At 40.2% G+C, this 17,667-nt stretch overlaps 1 protein-coding gene across 22 annotated transcripts in view; it reads left to right on the top strand.

Moving 5' to 3' along the window:
- The window catches only part of AFDN (afadin, adherens junction formation factor), a 346,736-nt gene that overhangs the window by 90,300 nt on the left and 238,769 nt on the right, over nt 1–17,667 (top strand). For 14 of the 22 annotated variants that reach the window (XM_077486597.1, XM_077486592.1, XM_077486599.1 and 11 more), the window contains exons 2-3: nt 13,467–13,662; nt 14,733–14,848. In XM_077486597.1, the coding sequence (XP_077342723.1) occupies nt 13,467–13,662; nt 14,733–14,848 (312 nt within the window). The remainder of the gene's footprint in view (nt 1–13,466; nt 13,663–14,732; nt 14,849–17,667) is intronic. The other 8 variants (XM_077486594.1, XM_077486591.1, XM_077486612.1 and 5 more) reach the window with 1 other exon arrangement.

Raw genomic sequence — 17,667 nt, 5'->3', positions numbered from 1 at the left:
ACGATTGTAACACCAAGTTTTTATTTAAAGATGCTGGCTTCCTGCTGCATTAATACGTCTACGTTCAGAAGGAATTCCTATAGTACACTAAAATTGTTATGCATTTTGGTAGTTCTGTAATGTTTCTCGTTCAGGAAAGTTAGCCTGGTTGCTATGAAGAATGTAGGCACATTTTTAGACACATTTCTACATTCTCTAATATGTTGCAATTAAGGGATGCTCTTTATAATCTGTAATGAACACTAATGCCCAGTACACATGATGAGATTATCGAACAAATGGTTGTCCTTTTTTTTTTTTATTTTTTTTTATGCTAATCCCAGATCGAACCAGAATAAAAATTTGGAAGTGATATAATGCATTGGTATTGCATTTTTGAATGACAGTTGTACTGCTTAAACAAAAAAAATAAAATCCTACGATCTGGCATTGGAAGAAATTTTTTTTTTTCGTGCATGTCTGATTGGATGAACTCTCATGATCGGCTCTTGATAGCTCTGTACTAACAATCCGATTGCTTCGAAAGCAGAAATTTTGTTCTTCGATTTTCTTATGTGTGCAGCTTAAGGCTTCATGCACATTGTTCTGCTTTTTAGATGCCCTTTTTTTCTTAAGGAGAGAAGCGGCTTAAAAGATGAGTTTTTCACAAGAGTTTAGGCGTGTTTGGTGTTAATGCATTCCATTGGCCAGAATATTTATTCTGGCCGTTAGATTGCATTAATCCATGTTTAGGTGTGTTTACACTTTTTTTTGTTGCCCAAATGCTCCTCCCTGGATGCCTCCCAAATGCTCCCTACTTGTGTATGAACACACAGGGTAGCATTGGGGGCATTTAGAGGCCGAAGGAAAAAATCAGTTATCTGTAAAACCGGCATTTTTGAGCTGCAGTCTGCAAGAGGCCTGAAGGTGACTTTTCTGTCTCGGTTGAGGTAATTTTAAGGAGTGTATTTATAAAAAAAAAAAAAATTAAAAAATGATACACCAAGTAGACTACCATTACTTGTATCCTAAGTGCTTGTTGCCTGACTGTTGATGGCCCTCAGTACTTTGAATCGCTGAATGGGAACAAGTATGTGCATTTTGACTTCACTAGCTGTATGTGTGTTCTAGGCCAGTGACTCGAAGTTTTGCAATCAAACTGCTAGGCCATCCTCTGTATTTCTCTCAGTACAGCTTTTCTTTTAAAGCCTTTGTGTTTCCTGACCCTGATTAGTAGGAGTTGTCTCTAAATCAAATGCTGTCCTGCAAAAATCTGGGAAATACCATTACTGCTATGTAATGAAATGCTTCCCCTGTGATAGGAAGTTTGGACTGAACACAGATTAACTTTACCTTGCTTAATACTTTACTACATAATTTCCTAATGCCTAGCATTTCTTCTCAGAAAATCGGACATAAAATGCTGCTTTCGGAGTGATCATATGATAATCTGTTAGTTGGTACACAACTTTCAAGAGCAGATCAGGACAGTAGATGTGAAATTATCCGAAGGGACAAAACTAAAATTTTTCTCTTACGATACCAGAATGTACCATTTTCGTTGAATCCGTAAAATTTTTGTCCGGGAAAAAAATGGAAGACCAAGAACATGCATGTTCAGAAATGACACATTACATCACTTCCGAAATCTTATTGTGTCTGTATATATTTAGTAACCACTTCATTTTTGATATGAGACTAGCATGCAAAAATGAATAATAGTTTTGTCCAATATTCTCATCGTCTGTACCAGGTTTGAGTGTTTCCATGCTGCTGCATTTTCTATTGTGGGCAAAATCCCTGTACATGTTAAAGCGGGAGTCCACCGGGACTCCGCGTTTTTTTTTTTTTTTAAAAGCCAGCAGCTACAAATACTGCAGCTGCTGACTTTTAAAATAGTGACACTTACCTGTCCAGCGCGCCCGCGATGTCGGCACCCGAAGCCGATCTCTAGATTGACACTCGAGTGCTGCCGCCGCCATCTTGGGTATGGGAATCAGGAAATGGAGCCTTTCGGCTTCATTTCCCTACTGCGCATGCGCGAGCCGCGCTGCGCAATGAGGACGGTCCCCGCTGCCTCTGGGATCTGTGTGTTTCCCAGCAGGCAGCGGGGCACTTGCGGGAAGGGGCGGGCACTTGCGGAAAGGGGCGTAAGTTACACCCCTTTCCGCAGAGAGATATCCCGGAAGTGGGTGCAGTTACCTGGATTATCCAGGTAACTGCACCCCCCTCCCCCCTGAAAGGTGCTGATTGTGGCACCGGAGGGGGGGAGGGTTCCGATGAGCGGAAGGTCCACTTTAGGGTGGACCTCCGCTTTAAGTGCTGTTTCTTAATTTTGTCATGCCCACACAAATGTGCCTTATTAAGTGTATGGGTGAAAAGAACTTCAGTGTGCTGAATATTTGCTGCCTTCACCTATATTTTGCTATTCACAATATGGAAAAAAACTTTTCATACTGTTTACACGCAGACACTAAAATGTTGACTGTCAAAACCGCTGTTATACACGCTTACATTTACATAAACTATGCATCCAAAGTGAATGTATCCTTGTCCCTGCATTAAGAGGAAGTAAACCCTGATGGGTTTACTTCCTCTTTGATTCCCTGCAAAGGTAAAGTATAATGGACTACTATGCATCGCATAGTAGTCCATTATGTGTCACTTACCTGAAACAGGAGCCAGCGAAGTCACCGTTGTCCCCTTGTTTACGGAGCCTCTATCTTGGTGGGTTTCAGTGCTCTGGCGCTGTCATTCGACGGAGCCGCGATGACGTCACTCCCGCGCATGTGCACGGGAGCTGCCACTCGCGGCACATCGCCGTTAACAGCGGTGCGCTTTTTCGTGGGCAAAAATATTGCAATAAAAATATAAAGCATAAGCCATGTTTTTGTTTAAAAATTCTTTCCTTTTCAATCTGCAGCTGCTGTAATTTTCTGTGAACCTGAATGCAATATGGCAATCTGGAGGCATTCTATCATTAGTTAATATACAGCACTCCTTCAAAAAATAAATTTCCAAATTGTATGATTGGTTCGCTGATTTTTCCAGAAGTCTTCACTAAGATACAAATTACAATAGGCCCCCTCTGCAATAGAAATGCAAGTTTTGGTGAGATACTCTCCAAGGGTTACATTGCCTTGAAAAAGTATTCGTACCACTTGAAATGTTTTACATTATAACATGTTACAACCAAAAAGTAAATCTATTTTATGTGATAGAACCACAAAGTGGCACATAATTGGCAAATGGAAGCAAAAAGATAAATGTTTTTACATTTGTTTTTTACAAATATCTGAAAAGTAGCATGATCGTTAAAAATATCACAATCTCGATTGAAACCCCCCTCATGATCTTAATCTGGCATTTCCACAATTCATGTAAGTGCAGAGCTGTTCTCTGCTCACAGCTGTCAAAGAATAAAAAAAAAAAAATCTGGCAAAGTTTATCACAACATTGCTCAATGCTGAGAGATAAAGAGAAACAATGGGGTTGATTTACTAAAACCAGAGAGGGCAAAATCTGGAGCAGCTACACATGGTAGCCAATCGGCTTCTAACTCCAGCTTTTTCAGACTCACAAAAACACCTGGAAGCTGGTTGGTTTCTATCATTTTTGGTTCTTTTAGATCAAAGGGATGAACTTCAGTCTGTAAATAAGGCCAGTTTAACCACTTAGACTAAAAAAAATTCTGACGTGTTCCTTACAAGCTAAAATCTGAATTTTTTTTTTCTAGAAAGTTACTTGGAACCCCCAAATCTATATACATACACATATATTTAGCAGAGACCCTAGAGAATAAAATGGCACTCACTGTATCTCACTGTATTTGCACAGCGGTCTTTCAAAAGCAGTAATTTGGGGAAAAAATACACTTCAATTAATTAAATGTATAATGTGAAAGATTTTACGCTGAGAATTGTGATCTTTATTCTAAACAAAAAAATTGTGATTCTCATTTTATCCAGAATCGTACAGCTCTACTGACAAGTGTTCCGTGCATTTGTATTTAGCCCCCTTTACTATGATACCCCTACCTAAAATCTAATGGAACCAATTTGCTTTCAGAAGTCACCTAATGAGTAAGTAGAGACCACCTGTGTGTAAGTTTAATCTTCGTATAAATACAGCTGTCTGTAAAGCCCTCAGATGGTTTTTAGAGAACGTTCATGAACAAACAGCATCATGAAGACTAAGGAACACACCAGACAGGTCAGGGATAAAGTTGTGGAGAAGTTTAAAGCAGGGTTAGGAGATAGAATATAAATATATTTATATATATATATATATATATATATATATATATATATATATATATATATATATATATATATATATATATATATATACGGTATATATTCTATCTCTCAAAATATTGGAAAGCTTTCAATATCTCACTGAGAACTGCTCAATCCATCATCTGAAAATGGAAAGAGTATGGCACAACTGCAAACCTACTAAGACATGGCCGTCCACCTAAACTGACAGGTCGGGCAAGGAAAGCATTAAACAGAAAAGCAGCCAAGAGACCCATGGTAACTCTGGAGAAGCTGCAGGGATCCATAGCTCAGATGGGAGAATCTGTCCACAGGACAACTATTAGTCATGCACTCCACAAATCTGGCCTGGATGAGCAGCAAGAAGAAAGTTCCTGTTGAAAGAAAGCCATAAGAAGTCCCATTTGCAGTTTGTGAGAAGCCATGTGGGGGACACGGCAAATGTGTGGAGGAAGGTGCTCTGGTCAGAAGAGACCAAAATTCAACTTTTTGTCTTAAAAGCAAAACGCTGTGTATGGTGAAAAACTGACACTGCACATCACCCTGAACACACCATCTCCAATGTAAAATATGGTGGTGGCAGCGTTGTGTTGTGGGGATGCTTTTCTTCAGCAGGGACAGGGAAACTGGTCAGATTGGATGGGAAAATGGTTCACCTTCCAACAGAACACACCTAAACATGCAGCCAGAGCTGCAATGGAATGGTTTAGCTCAAAGCATATTCATGTGTTTGAATGGCTTAGTCAAAGTGCAGACCTAAATCCAATTGAGAATCTGTGGCAAGACTTGAAAATTGCTTTGCACAGACGCTCTCCATCCAGTGCTTGGGCTATTTTGCAAAGAATGGGTAAAAATGTCACTCTCTAGATGTGCAAAGCTGGTAGAGACATCCCCAAAAATACTTGAAGCTTTAATTGCAGTGAAAGGTGTTTCTACAAAGTATTAACTCAGGGGGGCTGAATACAAATGCACACCGCACTTTTCGGATTTATATATATTTGTAACAACATTTGAAAACCATCAATCCTTTTCCTTCCACTTCACAAATAAATATGTGCCACACTGTGTTGGTGTATCACAGGGATATGCAATTAGCGGACCTCCAGCTCTTGCAGAACTACAAATCCCATGATGCATAGCAGGACTCTGACAGCCACAAGCATGACAGCCAGAGGCAGAGGCATGATTGAACAGCTGGCGGTCCACCAATTGCATTTCTCTGGATCACATAAAATCCCAATAAAATACATTTATGTTTTTGGTTGTAATATGACAAAATGTGTAACATTTTCAAGGGGTATAAATACTTTTTTAAGGCAATGTAAGTTCTTCTAAAGAGATGCAGGCACTGTAGATTTCCTCATTTGAACACAAAGTGCATCAGCCGATAATGAACCAGACTACAGCAAAAGATAGGAATGTGCTACAAAGATTAAAATCCCTTCAATCTACATGTATGCACACACTAACAAACTGGCCTTTCATTTTCAGATTTCTGATTAGGGCTGGGGAAAAAATCGAATTAAATCTTGAATCGAGTTGAGAGGTCAATCGATTCAAAATTTAAGCAAATCGATTGTTTTTTTAAATTAATTTTATTCATTTTCACACCGGTCCTGAGGAGCTGCTGGCAGGAGTTTTTTTAGGCAAGGCCGCGCAGTTTTTTTGAAAATCGCCAGCTCTATTGCTGATTGAAAGTCTGGTTACGTTTTCAGTGTGCATACGCTGTTTTTTCCAAATGGCTGTTGAGCAGAATAGCATACTGATGTGTGCGGCTGTCCATGTTGTTGGCAATGACTCGATATTTCAGCATTCATGATCACATACCATGGCAGAAAATTTAGCGTGTTACTATTGAAATGAATAATGTTCTGTTAAATATCGTATAACACTGATGTCCTTGTATTAAAATTGAAAGAAGTAATCTGGAAAGTAGCTAGAATTGCCTTTAGATATTTCTCTATGTAAATTAAAATAGGGTGCGATTCCCTACATATTCATTGAAAAATCAGCTTGAAAGTCATCAGCGCTTTTGACTTCAAATACAGGTGGTGTTGTGTGTTTTTAATTATAAAAAAAAAAAAAAATATATATATATATATATATATATATATATATAATATAGTTTTTTTCTTTAACTAGCTCATTTATTTTCTGCTTTTTGTAGTAGGGCAACTTAATAAATGACTGTCTTTGTCATGACGTTACACACTACACCAGCAGCATTGCCATACATTTCATGTCTGGCCTACTTGATTGAGCTCAGGCACAGCCATCTTTATTTTTGTGGGAGAGTTCAGAGGTTGCATTACCTTTTTAGTTGTTTAGGATGTTTATTTAAAGTAGATAGTGTTTAGCGCTGTAGAAAAGAAGTGCTGTCTGATGATATCTGAAAAGTACCCCGTTCATGTTTCTAAGCATTCTTGTGTCAAAGTACATGACTAGTAATCTGTAAAAGATGATCTCACTACTTTTATAGTGAACTTGTGAAGCCTGCAATTATTGAAACATTCCCTCAACACCTTTCTGTATTTTCATTCTGGTTTCCTAATGTAGTTATTTTTCTGGTTACTTTTTTTTTGTGTGAATTAATTTTCCTTCCTTCATATGATTCTGCATATTTCAAATATTTTTGTTGCATTATAAGCTCTGTCACCTACTGCAGCAAATCGCTAGAGTTAAAGCGGTAGTAAATCGCTGAGAAAAAACCCCAAAAAAACCCTGCAAGACAATTGCGTAATGTTATGGTATGCATCGGATACTAGCACATTATGAAATACTTGTCTTTGAACGAAGCCCTCCAAGTGGCGACCGCTCACCACTGACACGGTTCTTTCTTCTGGGATCGCTGGCTTCAGGGTTCAGAGGCTGGAGCTGCAATGATGTCAATCCCACAAGAACCCTCGGTTCCAGCAAGAAGATCTGAAAGTCCGGTACGGTATGTCAGACCTTCAGAGTGCATGTGCCGCTCATGTCAGGGACTGCATGCAGGGGGAATATCTCCTAAACGTGTATGTTTAGGAGATATTTGTTTTACTTACAGGTAAGCCTTGGTTAAAAATAACAAAGCCGGGTTTACAGATGCTTTAACCACTTGACATCGGCAGGCCGTCGCATGATGGCCTCGAATTTGCTGGTATTTGGTGGTATATCTGAATGATACCTGAGGCTACAGGCATCATTCTGATATCGGCATTTTCAGCCTGCAATTCCCTACACCAGAAGAATGATCATAGCGGCTGTGCCCCTGCTTGATCATTCTTACAGGCGGCAAAAGGGGACACCTCCCCTTCCTATGGGACAAATTCACATCTATGCTTTTTTCAGTCACTGTATTTGGAAAGGGTCTGACTTTTCTTTTTTTAATGCAACAGTACTTTTTTGGCTCTATATACTTCAATGGAGAAGCTGCAGAAAGGCATGTAATGTGTTTTTTGCAGCAATTTGTTTTTTAATCTGCCCAACAACAAATTGGCCAAAAAAAATGCAAAAGCGTAAACCGCAGCAAAATCACGTGCACAAAAATAAAAACACAGCAAAAAGCACTGCAGAAACAGATAAAAAGCAAACTGCATAGGTGTGTACCGAGCCTTATGCTGGTCACACAGATCAATTTTCAGATGAGAAAATTCGGACGAAAAATATTTGTACATTCGCTGAATGAAAGAATGTTTGCAGTTTTCACTTGTTTTTAACATTGTTTTTAAAATGAATGTAATTTCTGAACGAAAAGCCACATACACTGTCTGACAATTCCTTTGACAAAGAAGTTTTCCATTTACAAGTTTTCCTGTCACTCTGGTTGAAAATGAATGTCGATTTGACTCCACTAATGATTAGAAAATCTAACGAACGCTCTTAAACTGACTTTTTTTTTAAAGACAATAGTTTGTTTTTTAAATAAAAAAAAATCATCTCTGAGTCCGATATTTACCAGATTCACCCTTTAATAGTATGTACAGTATATATCCTAATAGTATATACAGTATATCTCTTTCGTCTGTTATTCTCAGAGTGGATTAGATAGTTTGCTCCCTAACCAAATAGTTGGCTATTTTATATTTACCATTGCATAGAGATTTTTAAGAATTGCCTTTTTTTAAACTTTACAAATTAACTAAATTATGCAACACAGTTTTTTTTAAAGGTTATTAATTGATTAAGCCAAACAATAATCGGCCAACTAATCAATTATGAAAATAATCGTTAGTTGCAGCCCTAGAGGTGTCGCTGAAAAATGAAAAACTGGTCCCCCTGCAGGGATATGTCACAATGTGATCGTATGCACCACATACTAGCACATTTTAGACTTGCCTAAAAAAAACTGATCTCTTCAGTGGTGACCTGGCACTGCTGACAGGGAATCCATCTTCAGCTGGTCATCTTCTTCTTTCTGGGTTCTTTTGGCTTCAGGCATTTGAATGGCCAAGAAAACTGGCTTACCTGTAGGTATAGAACAAGAAAGGGAGTTTACTACCGCTTTAAAGAGGAAGTAAACTTCCTTTACTGCATTTTACCTATAGGTAGTGTAAAAGATATTTACATTACATGCAGCCAGTGACATCACTGGGGCATGCCCTCTGAAGGAACGGCCACCCATGCTGTTCCTTCCAAAAAAGGAAAAATAACGTCATTTGCTATATGCTACCTGCTGATCCATCCGCTGTGATTATTTGTTCCACTGGACTTTTTCCCCTGCTGTTGTGCTCCAGTCTGCAAAACTGAACCTCATGAATTCATCCCTCTCATCTGTTGATCCTGCCAGGCACCTGTACCCCTCCTTACTCTTGTGTTCCCTGTTACATTACCAGGAAACCGGTAATGGGAGTTGGAAAGGGAGGCCTCTTTTCACAATCCGGGCTCACTACTATAAGCCATTGGTAGCACTTTTTGGATCGCTGAATGAGATACTTATATGTGAATGCTGCTTTTCACTACGGTTAGCTGATCCATTATAAGGAGGAGTATATTGAGGAGACTGAGGATTTACATACAACGCTTTAACTAAGCTTCCATCTGGTAAGCGCACTCACTTCATGGTGACGGGCACTTGTGCGCATTCGTGTGTGTGTAACCACCGTGGTGTTCTCATAAAGGATCGCAACTGTGGATTGTCTATGGACTTTTTATGAACTCTTCAATTAAGAAATCATATTAACTGTCATTTTTTTTATTTCAATATATAATGAATGTGTTAATTATTTATAATTGTAACCTTTAAAAATTTTTATGTTCTGGGTAGTTAGGTATAGACCATTTCCCTGTTGGCACAGCTTTTCGTATTTTCTTTTACCTGTTCCTTCCAAACCCTGTGCTGTGCACAGCGGAAGCGACTTCGTCATGGCTCTTGCTGGTCAGAGCCTGCGAACTCAGAAGCAAGACTGGTGAAGATGGAAGTGGCTTCAGCACTGACATCAAAGCGCTGAAACCTCTTAAAAAAATAAATAAAAAAAAAACGTTCAGCGGGACAGAACTGCTTTTAAAAAAGCACAAGGATGCACTGCAATAACCACTTCCCGCCCGGCCTATAACAGAATGAGGGCCAGAAAGTGGTTCTGTTATGCTGCCTGGGTGTCATATGACGTCCAGCAGGGTAAAATGCTGGCGTGCGCCGGTTGCGAGTGCGGAGTGTCAGTCTGACACACTGCATCTCCGATCGTGATAAGCCTCTGACAGAGGCTTCTTACCACGTGATCAGCTGTGACCAATCACAGCTGATCATTGCGTGATCCAGGAAATGACTGTAAACGGCATTCCTCGGTTCGTGCTGACAGGGAGAGCCGATCGGCGGCTCTCCCTGTCAGAGGGGGGGTCTGTGCTGATAATCAGCACATCGATTATCAGCACAGCTCTTATCAAATGTACCAATAAGCTGCTAATCGGTGCCCAGGCAGTGCCCCATCATAACCCCCTGCCAGTGCCCAACACAGTGCCAATCAGTATCCATCACAGTGCCCAGCATTAACACCTGTCAGTACCTGCCCAATCAGTGCTGCCCATCAGTGCCATCTATTGGTGTCCATCAATGCCACCTATTAGCGCCCATAAATTCTACATATCAGTGCCAATTAATCAGTTCCCGTCAGTGAAGGAGAAAACAAAATTTTATAACAGAAACAAATAAAAAAAAATTTTTCCCCCAAAAAATGTTGGCCTTTCTTAGTTTCTTTAGCAAAAAATAAAAAAACACAGAGGTGATCAAATACCACCAAAAGAAAACTCCTATTTGTGGGAAGAAAATTATGAAAAATGTAGTTTGGTTATAGTGTTGTATGAACGCGCAATTGTCATTTAACGTGCGACAGCTTAGAATTGTCCTGGGCAGGAAGGGGCGAAAGTGCCCGGTGTTAAAGTGGTTAAGGATGTTTACACAGTCTTTTTGGTATTTGCATACATAAGAATTATTTCTTCAGAATTTGATTTTGTTTTTTATACCAAGCACTGTTTTTAATGACATGGATATTAAATACTTTAATGAGCATGACCAGATCACGGGTGAACTTTAGCAAACTATGTAGAGTGCAAACTATTTGGCACGTCTTGGAATGTACTTTTGCATTATACATTAATGTCCGTAATGGAGGTTAACAAATGTGTTAATACATGGTATTACATGCATTGACACGTGTTTTCATTTATGTGTATTAAATTGGGAATTGCATCTGGCAGAAAGACTAATATGATACAGACTTTACAGATTTTTATAGTGACTTGATAACATCTATTTGTACAGTACAAACATATGGCCACTGCCACCACCTATAACTCGCCTTTGCAGCAAGGAGCACATGGAAGGGTGCCTCCATAGTAGAAGCACATGGTTTATAATGGATAGACAGAGGGCAGGTTTGCCCGCAAGGAGCTCACCCCTGCTTAAAGGCACAGGGGCGCGACGGACGCCCAGCACATAGCACCTTGTCAGCAAAGGTGTGCAGTGTGCGTCCCCTCACCAATATTACATCTATCTATCGCTAAGAACTATTTTTTGCTTGGGAGAATACCTATGATTACAAGGTATAGCAATGAGCTTGAATATGGCCTTCAGGTACATGTGATTATTTTTTTAATGTGAGCAGATCTGTTCATGTTACACACAATGTGATTAATACTTGAATTTATATGGCTCCTCATACAATTTTCATGATATTTTCACTTTTGGAATGTGATGGTCCCAGTAAAAAGTGGAAATGCCACGGATCTATATAACACAGATCCATTGCAAGTTTAGATTAATTATATGAGTTGTTAACGAGAGGGTGGAATTTGTTGCCTCAAGATCACAGTATGAGAAAGCAAAGTAAAGAACGTGATTTGCTAGAGTTGAAACCTTTTTCTAGAATTGAAGCACTGCGTTCACATTACACACATTCCCTCAATGTTTGCTTTCTTCAATCAGGAATGGCACAAAACCTTATACATAAGCAGCAACATTTTAATTGAGGTTTTTAAAGATCCTACAGTGTTTATTTGAAAAACACTCTTCTAATTCATGTAACCAATTGGTCTGCGTGGCATTCTTTTCTTCCATAGATAATTTTAGGGATTTTATGTGGTTCAGTGCTTATACAGACCACTTTAAGAATGTATCACTGTGAAACCTGTGTGCTTTGTAACTTTGCACTTTGTGGAATTTTTCATTTGGATACCTCAATTGGGAAATGACTTAAAGTGGATGTAAACCCTCACATATGCCCAGTGAAATGAACAGCCTCAGATGATACTCAGGGATGAAACAAATCTCCCTACATAAGTTTTACATGTATATCTGCTGTCTTCAGCTTTATATATTGTTTAGAAAGTGCGTGTTTTGTTAGAATTTTCTCTTCCTGTTCCAGCAGGGGGAGAGGAGTCTTGACATACACTGAGACAGCTGATTGGAGGAAAGGCACCCCCTCCCCCCTTTCCATATAGGCAGAGACTTGCAGCGCCCTGTTGTGAATTGACCAGCTGTCTGCTAATCTATTTATAGCACCCACCCTGACACAAATTTCAGGCTGGCTTTTATCACGTGCCAGTGAACTTGTCAGGAGTCATCATACTGATAACAGAAGAACGGTGCAGGAGATGGCCACTGGACCTAGGGCTTTGGCGAGAGATAATAAAACACTGCATATGTATGTGCCCAGCTCAAGTTTCATAAATCTGGTTTCCATCCACTTTAATATATCAAGGGTCATAAACTTTTTTTCCTGAGATTTGGGATTTGCCTTTTATTCAATGCCAATGCCAATGTCTACTATGTTATGTGTAGTATAAGTTACAATTGCTGTTTGAGATGGCATTGTGAAGCACAGATGAGATTGTAAGACAATAGAGATTTGGAAGGCCCCTTTCACACAAACGGACCATTCAGGTCTGCCTGTCAGTTTTTTTGGCGGACCTGAACATGGCGCTCCATGTTAGTCTATGGAGCGACTGATGTCAGCGGTGACATGTCCGCTGACATCTGACCCAGTCAGATCCGCTAATATCAGATGGATGGCCCTACATTTGCATCCGTCCCTGGCGGATCGAATCGGGTGAGAGCTGACAGCATGTCCGTTTTCGTCCGATCACTCCATAGCAACCACCAGCGCTTGACAAGCCCCTCCCCGCTCAGTGAGCAGAGAGGGACCTGTCATCCGCTGGCTCAGCGGAGTTCAACGCAAAGTTCCCGCTGAGCTGGCAGACTCCGTGGCAGCGGATCCGCCTCGTGTGAATGAGGCCTTAGTCTGTGGCAGACATGATTGTGGAAAGCCTGTACTGTTTAAATAAACAACCTATCACAATTATCACTGTGATAGAAAATGTACAGCCACCACAAAGATTGTGATTTTAAAAAATATATATTTTAGCAAGCAGCATTTTTGAGCTTACAAACGTGGGCAACAGTGGAACCAAATAAAGATTGGTTTATAATATGTTGCCAGTTAGCTCCTAGTGCAGTGTCCCTGCATATCTTTTATTTGCTTGTGAAAACATTGTTGGTGTGCAGGTTCAAGTGTTTTTTGTAAAATATTTGCTTTTCTGCTTAGAAATATTTTCCCTTTTTCACTTTAAAAAAACTTAAAACATGAGATGTTTTCTCTATCAAAGACCATTTCTTATTTCACTATAGTAATGTTTTTGCTTATTGATTTTCAGAAACTATTAAGCATTATTGTATGTGTCCTTTTCCTTTGGAAGATTAAAAAGAAGTTTGCTTATTTTCTTATTTCATGCATTTTTAAGGATTTGGAATTTCATGGAGTTATGAGATTTTACTTTCAAGACAAAGCTGCAGGAAATTTTGCAACAAAATGCATCAGAGTCTCAAGTACAGCAACAACACAGGATGTCATAGAAACTCTGGCTGAAAAGTTCCGTCCAGATATGAGGATGTTGTCATCTCCCCGCTATTCTTTATATGAGGTGCATGTGAGCGGAGGTCAGTCTTTTTTACAGAATGCTTTTTTCTTCTTGATGGTTTTTATATCTTTCCATAAAATGTCATATTTTGGTCACAACTTCAAGTGTGGGTGGGAAACAAACGGATAACAAGCCGCTTTCTTTCTTTCTTTCTTTCTTTCTTTCTTTCTTTCTTTCTTTCTTTCTTTCTTTCTTTCTTTCTTTCTTTCTTTCTTTCTTTCTTTCTTTCTTTCTTTCTTTCTTTCTTTCTTTCTTTCTTTCTTTCTTTCTTTCTTTCTTTCTTTCTTTCTTTCTTTCTTTCTTTCTTTCTTTCTTTCTTTCTTTCTTTCTTTCTTTCTTTCTTTCTTTCCATTCAACATATACATTACAACTTTTATGTTTTATTTATAGCATGGTCAAAGACAGGAAATTCCCTGTTGCACACATTACTTCCTGTCCTTGGTGTTGGGAACATAGGAGGAGATTTTGGCTTCGCATGGATATCCTGAATTGGGCTTCCCTAATCTGCCACTATAAGCCATGTATCATCTTAACTTATAAGATTCAGTTGATTGCTGTTACATAGTTGATTTTGCAGGCTGTTGTGTGATCTTTAAAGTCACAGCTCTCTAGTAATCCCCAGACAGCAGGTTAACGTTACATTCATGAGACTGATATGCAGAGTCTAGGGAAAAGATGCTATGCCTGTATACAACTTTTTTTTCCCTAATTGGCTAGAATTATTTCAGTTTTTCTATTGACTAAAGAACAAACTAATCCCCTGACCATATCTACACGTTGCACTGCCCAAAATTAATTGACGGACTAGGAATTTAGTTGTACCTTGAACACAAGAGTGCTAGCTAAAAACAGATTAAAGTAAAAGGAGTGGATGACCGCAACATAAAAGGATATAATCACACACACAGGTTGGACTTGTGTCTTTTTTCAACCTCACCTACTAGGTAATACTACTACTATGAGTGGGCTTTCCAAGATTAGTGTCTGCTGTAGAGCATTAGCAGTTCGCCTATTGATTTTAATGTGTTCTCTAATTTGACCCCCCCCCCCTTTTTTTTTTTTTTTAACTTGTGTTTTAATATTTTGAAGAAGAAAGAAGACTTGATGTTGATGAAAAGCCTCTAGTGGTTCAGCTCAACTGGAACAAAGATGACAGGGAAGGACGGTTTGTGCTCAAGAATGAAAATGACATTCTGCCACTGAAGGTACTGATCTTTCATGGAGCTTTTATGATTGCTAGACATTTATATATCCCACTATTGTTCTATAGCTTCTATAGTTGTGGATTTCAGGTAGCATTACTTGTGCTGGTTTCTTTTTCCAGTGCACTAAATGGAATTATGCAGAGTATGGAAAAATATTCAAATGTTAGCTAACTAACTTTCACAACTACCAAGTCTGAAAAGCATGGACTGTTTGTAATGAAGAAAATGTCACAGAGCTGGTCAAGGCTCTGCACGGATCCCAACTTTAAATCTCAGCTTTAACCCAAATTCTTGACCAGCAGCTGGCTTAGCCTCTCTGCACACCACTGAGAGCCTGAGCCAGCTCTTCCCACCCCCACCACAGCCTAGGGCTGAAGAGGTAGAGCTCAGTGAAGTCCAAGAACTAAGCGATTAGCAGTCATGTGGTCACTTGGTTCCCAGGCTTCTTGATGGAGCGGTACACCTGTGGCATTGAATAGATGCTGCAGCTGTATAGGAGAGTATTGATGTTGTGATTTTGGTTTTTGTTCCCCACTTCTTTTTAAAAGCTGGAATGTTGAAAGTGGTAGAACATCGTGTGATCAGCTTTGGAGTAGTAAAAAAAAAAAAGTTATTTTGCTAGTACTTTATTCATGAAACCCATACTTTGGTAAAGGTCTCGTGCCTCCCACTAAGCTCTAAATGCTGGAACATTTAATTATGCAGATATGAAATTGACATCACCATGTAGAGATGGGATGAGACATGCACCTGCATATGGGGTCTTCCTTGTTAAAGCACTATTACTATTGATGTCCTAATTTATGCTTTCCTGAAGCAAAATAGATTTGTTAAACCATTGTGGTATACAGAACTACAGTGTTTCCTTCTATTATATTGATGTTGCTGGATCAATGGCCACTAGACATGTTCACTGATTAAATTGGTAGTATTTGTTTACTGGTATTACAGGGTTTGTTCCTTTTTTATAGTCTGGGTTCACGCCAACATAGAAGTGGGACAACTTCCAATCCGACTTTACCCTACGACTTCATGTCTGTCTTCCATGTGACTTCAATGAACGGGATCAGACTTTTATCCGACCATACCAGGCCCTTTGAGTCTAGTATGAATCCTGAGGGGGTCCCCCCGAAAATCCAAACCAGACGTTTAGCCGAGCATGCAGGTCACCCAATCTCAACAACCCTGGCCAGTAGTTGTGGGGGTCTGCGGGCACGTGGCTTATGGGTATCTGGAATCCCCCTTTTAATAAGCATGGCTCCTGCCCCCCTATATGAATGAGTATGGGGTACATTGCACTCTTACTCATTCACCCAAAAGATTGTCAAAAATAAAAACAGTAAACTGGTTTTTGACCAAGCCCTTTTATTAAAAATGAAGAATGTGTCCCCCCGTCTTGGTTCCAACATGTCTTCTCCCTCCGGTTATGCCCTCTTCCTCCTGGTTCTTCTCCCTCCACTGATGCCTTCTCCCATCGCTAGCTCCCGCTGTTATGTTAACTCTGGTGTCTGCCATTTCTTATATAGCCATGGCCATCTGGTGATGACATCTGGAGACCCCACCCCCTTTTTACATCACTGCCCAGGACATGAGGTGTAGGAGAAGACCTCACCAGACTAAAAGACATGGAGCTATGATGGGGGACATTCTTCATTTTTAATAAAGGGCTTTGTGAAAAGCCTGTGTACTGGTTTTTATTTTTTGGGGGACTGAGTAGGGGTACAATGTACCCTATACTCATTCACATTGAGGGGGACTTCCAGGTTTTCGATGAGCCCCCTGCCCACAGACCCCCACAATTGCCGCCCAAGGTTGTTGGGGGGGGGGGGGCTATTGTCCCCATCAATCCCCATCCCCACTGAGGTTGGGAGCACAGACTGATGGGTCTGGTAGGGTCTTTGGGGTGCACCACATGTGGTTTTTTTATTTTGCTGAGGAGTTCCACCTCAAGATGCATATCAGACTCAAAGGGCCTGGAATGGAAATGGGTGGGAACCCCAAATTTTTTATTTTTGATGTGGGGTTGCTTCTCAAGATCCTCAGAGCACAAGTCACATGTCGGAGGGAACCATTTATATATATATATATATATATACAAACTCGCCACTCCCCATTACCTCCTTTATCGCCAACTCATTTAATCTACTCATGAATCCGACACTGTCTTAATGCTGCCATATCCCATGGAGGTCTTCTTTGGACTCACTCCCCCAGACCCAGTGGATGCGAAGGAGGGCGTGTTGGCATCCTTTTAACCCCACATAGCACCTTCCAGGTACTTCATCCACCTCGCTCTCTGTCACACTCATTTGAGGCACACTGCATTCGTCTCTTCTCTCCAGTTTCTCAAAGGATAGCTGTGATCTACCGGCCCCCTGGACCAGTATCAACCTTTCTTGATGTCTTCTCTGCCTACCCTACTTCCTCTCTTCTGAAATCCCCACCATCATTCTGGGGCACTACAGCATCCCTACTAACACTCCTGCTACTTCCAAACTTCTCAGTCTAACCTCCTCCTTTGATATGAAGCAATGGATACATGCTTCTACTCTGAAAGCAATACCCTCGACCTTGTTTTCACCTGCCTATACACTTTGCGCAACCTCTCTGATCACTCCCTTATTAGTTGCACTCTCTCCCTTTCTTCCCTCTCCACCCTCTTGCCCACCTCCTCTCCCTCCACTTCCCTAACAGCTACCCGTAGAAACCTATGCCATCTCAGCCCTTCTCTTCTCTGCTACTGACCACCTCTATGACAAAATCGCACCTCTGTCCTGCAACAACCTAGCCACTTCTGTCTACAACACTTCACTTCTAGC

Source organism: Lithobates pipiens, unplaced genomic scaffold (assembly GCF_037356315.1).
Source record: "Lithobates pipiens isolate NorthernLeopardFrog02 unplaced genomic scaffold, aLitPip1_a1.2 Scaffold_18, whole genome shotgun sequence".
NCBI lineage: Eukaryota > Metazoa > Chordata > Amphibia > Anura > Ranidae > Lithobates > Lithobates pipiens.
This window is presented reverse-complemented; position numbering and strand designations above follow the sequence as displayed.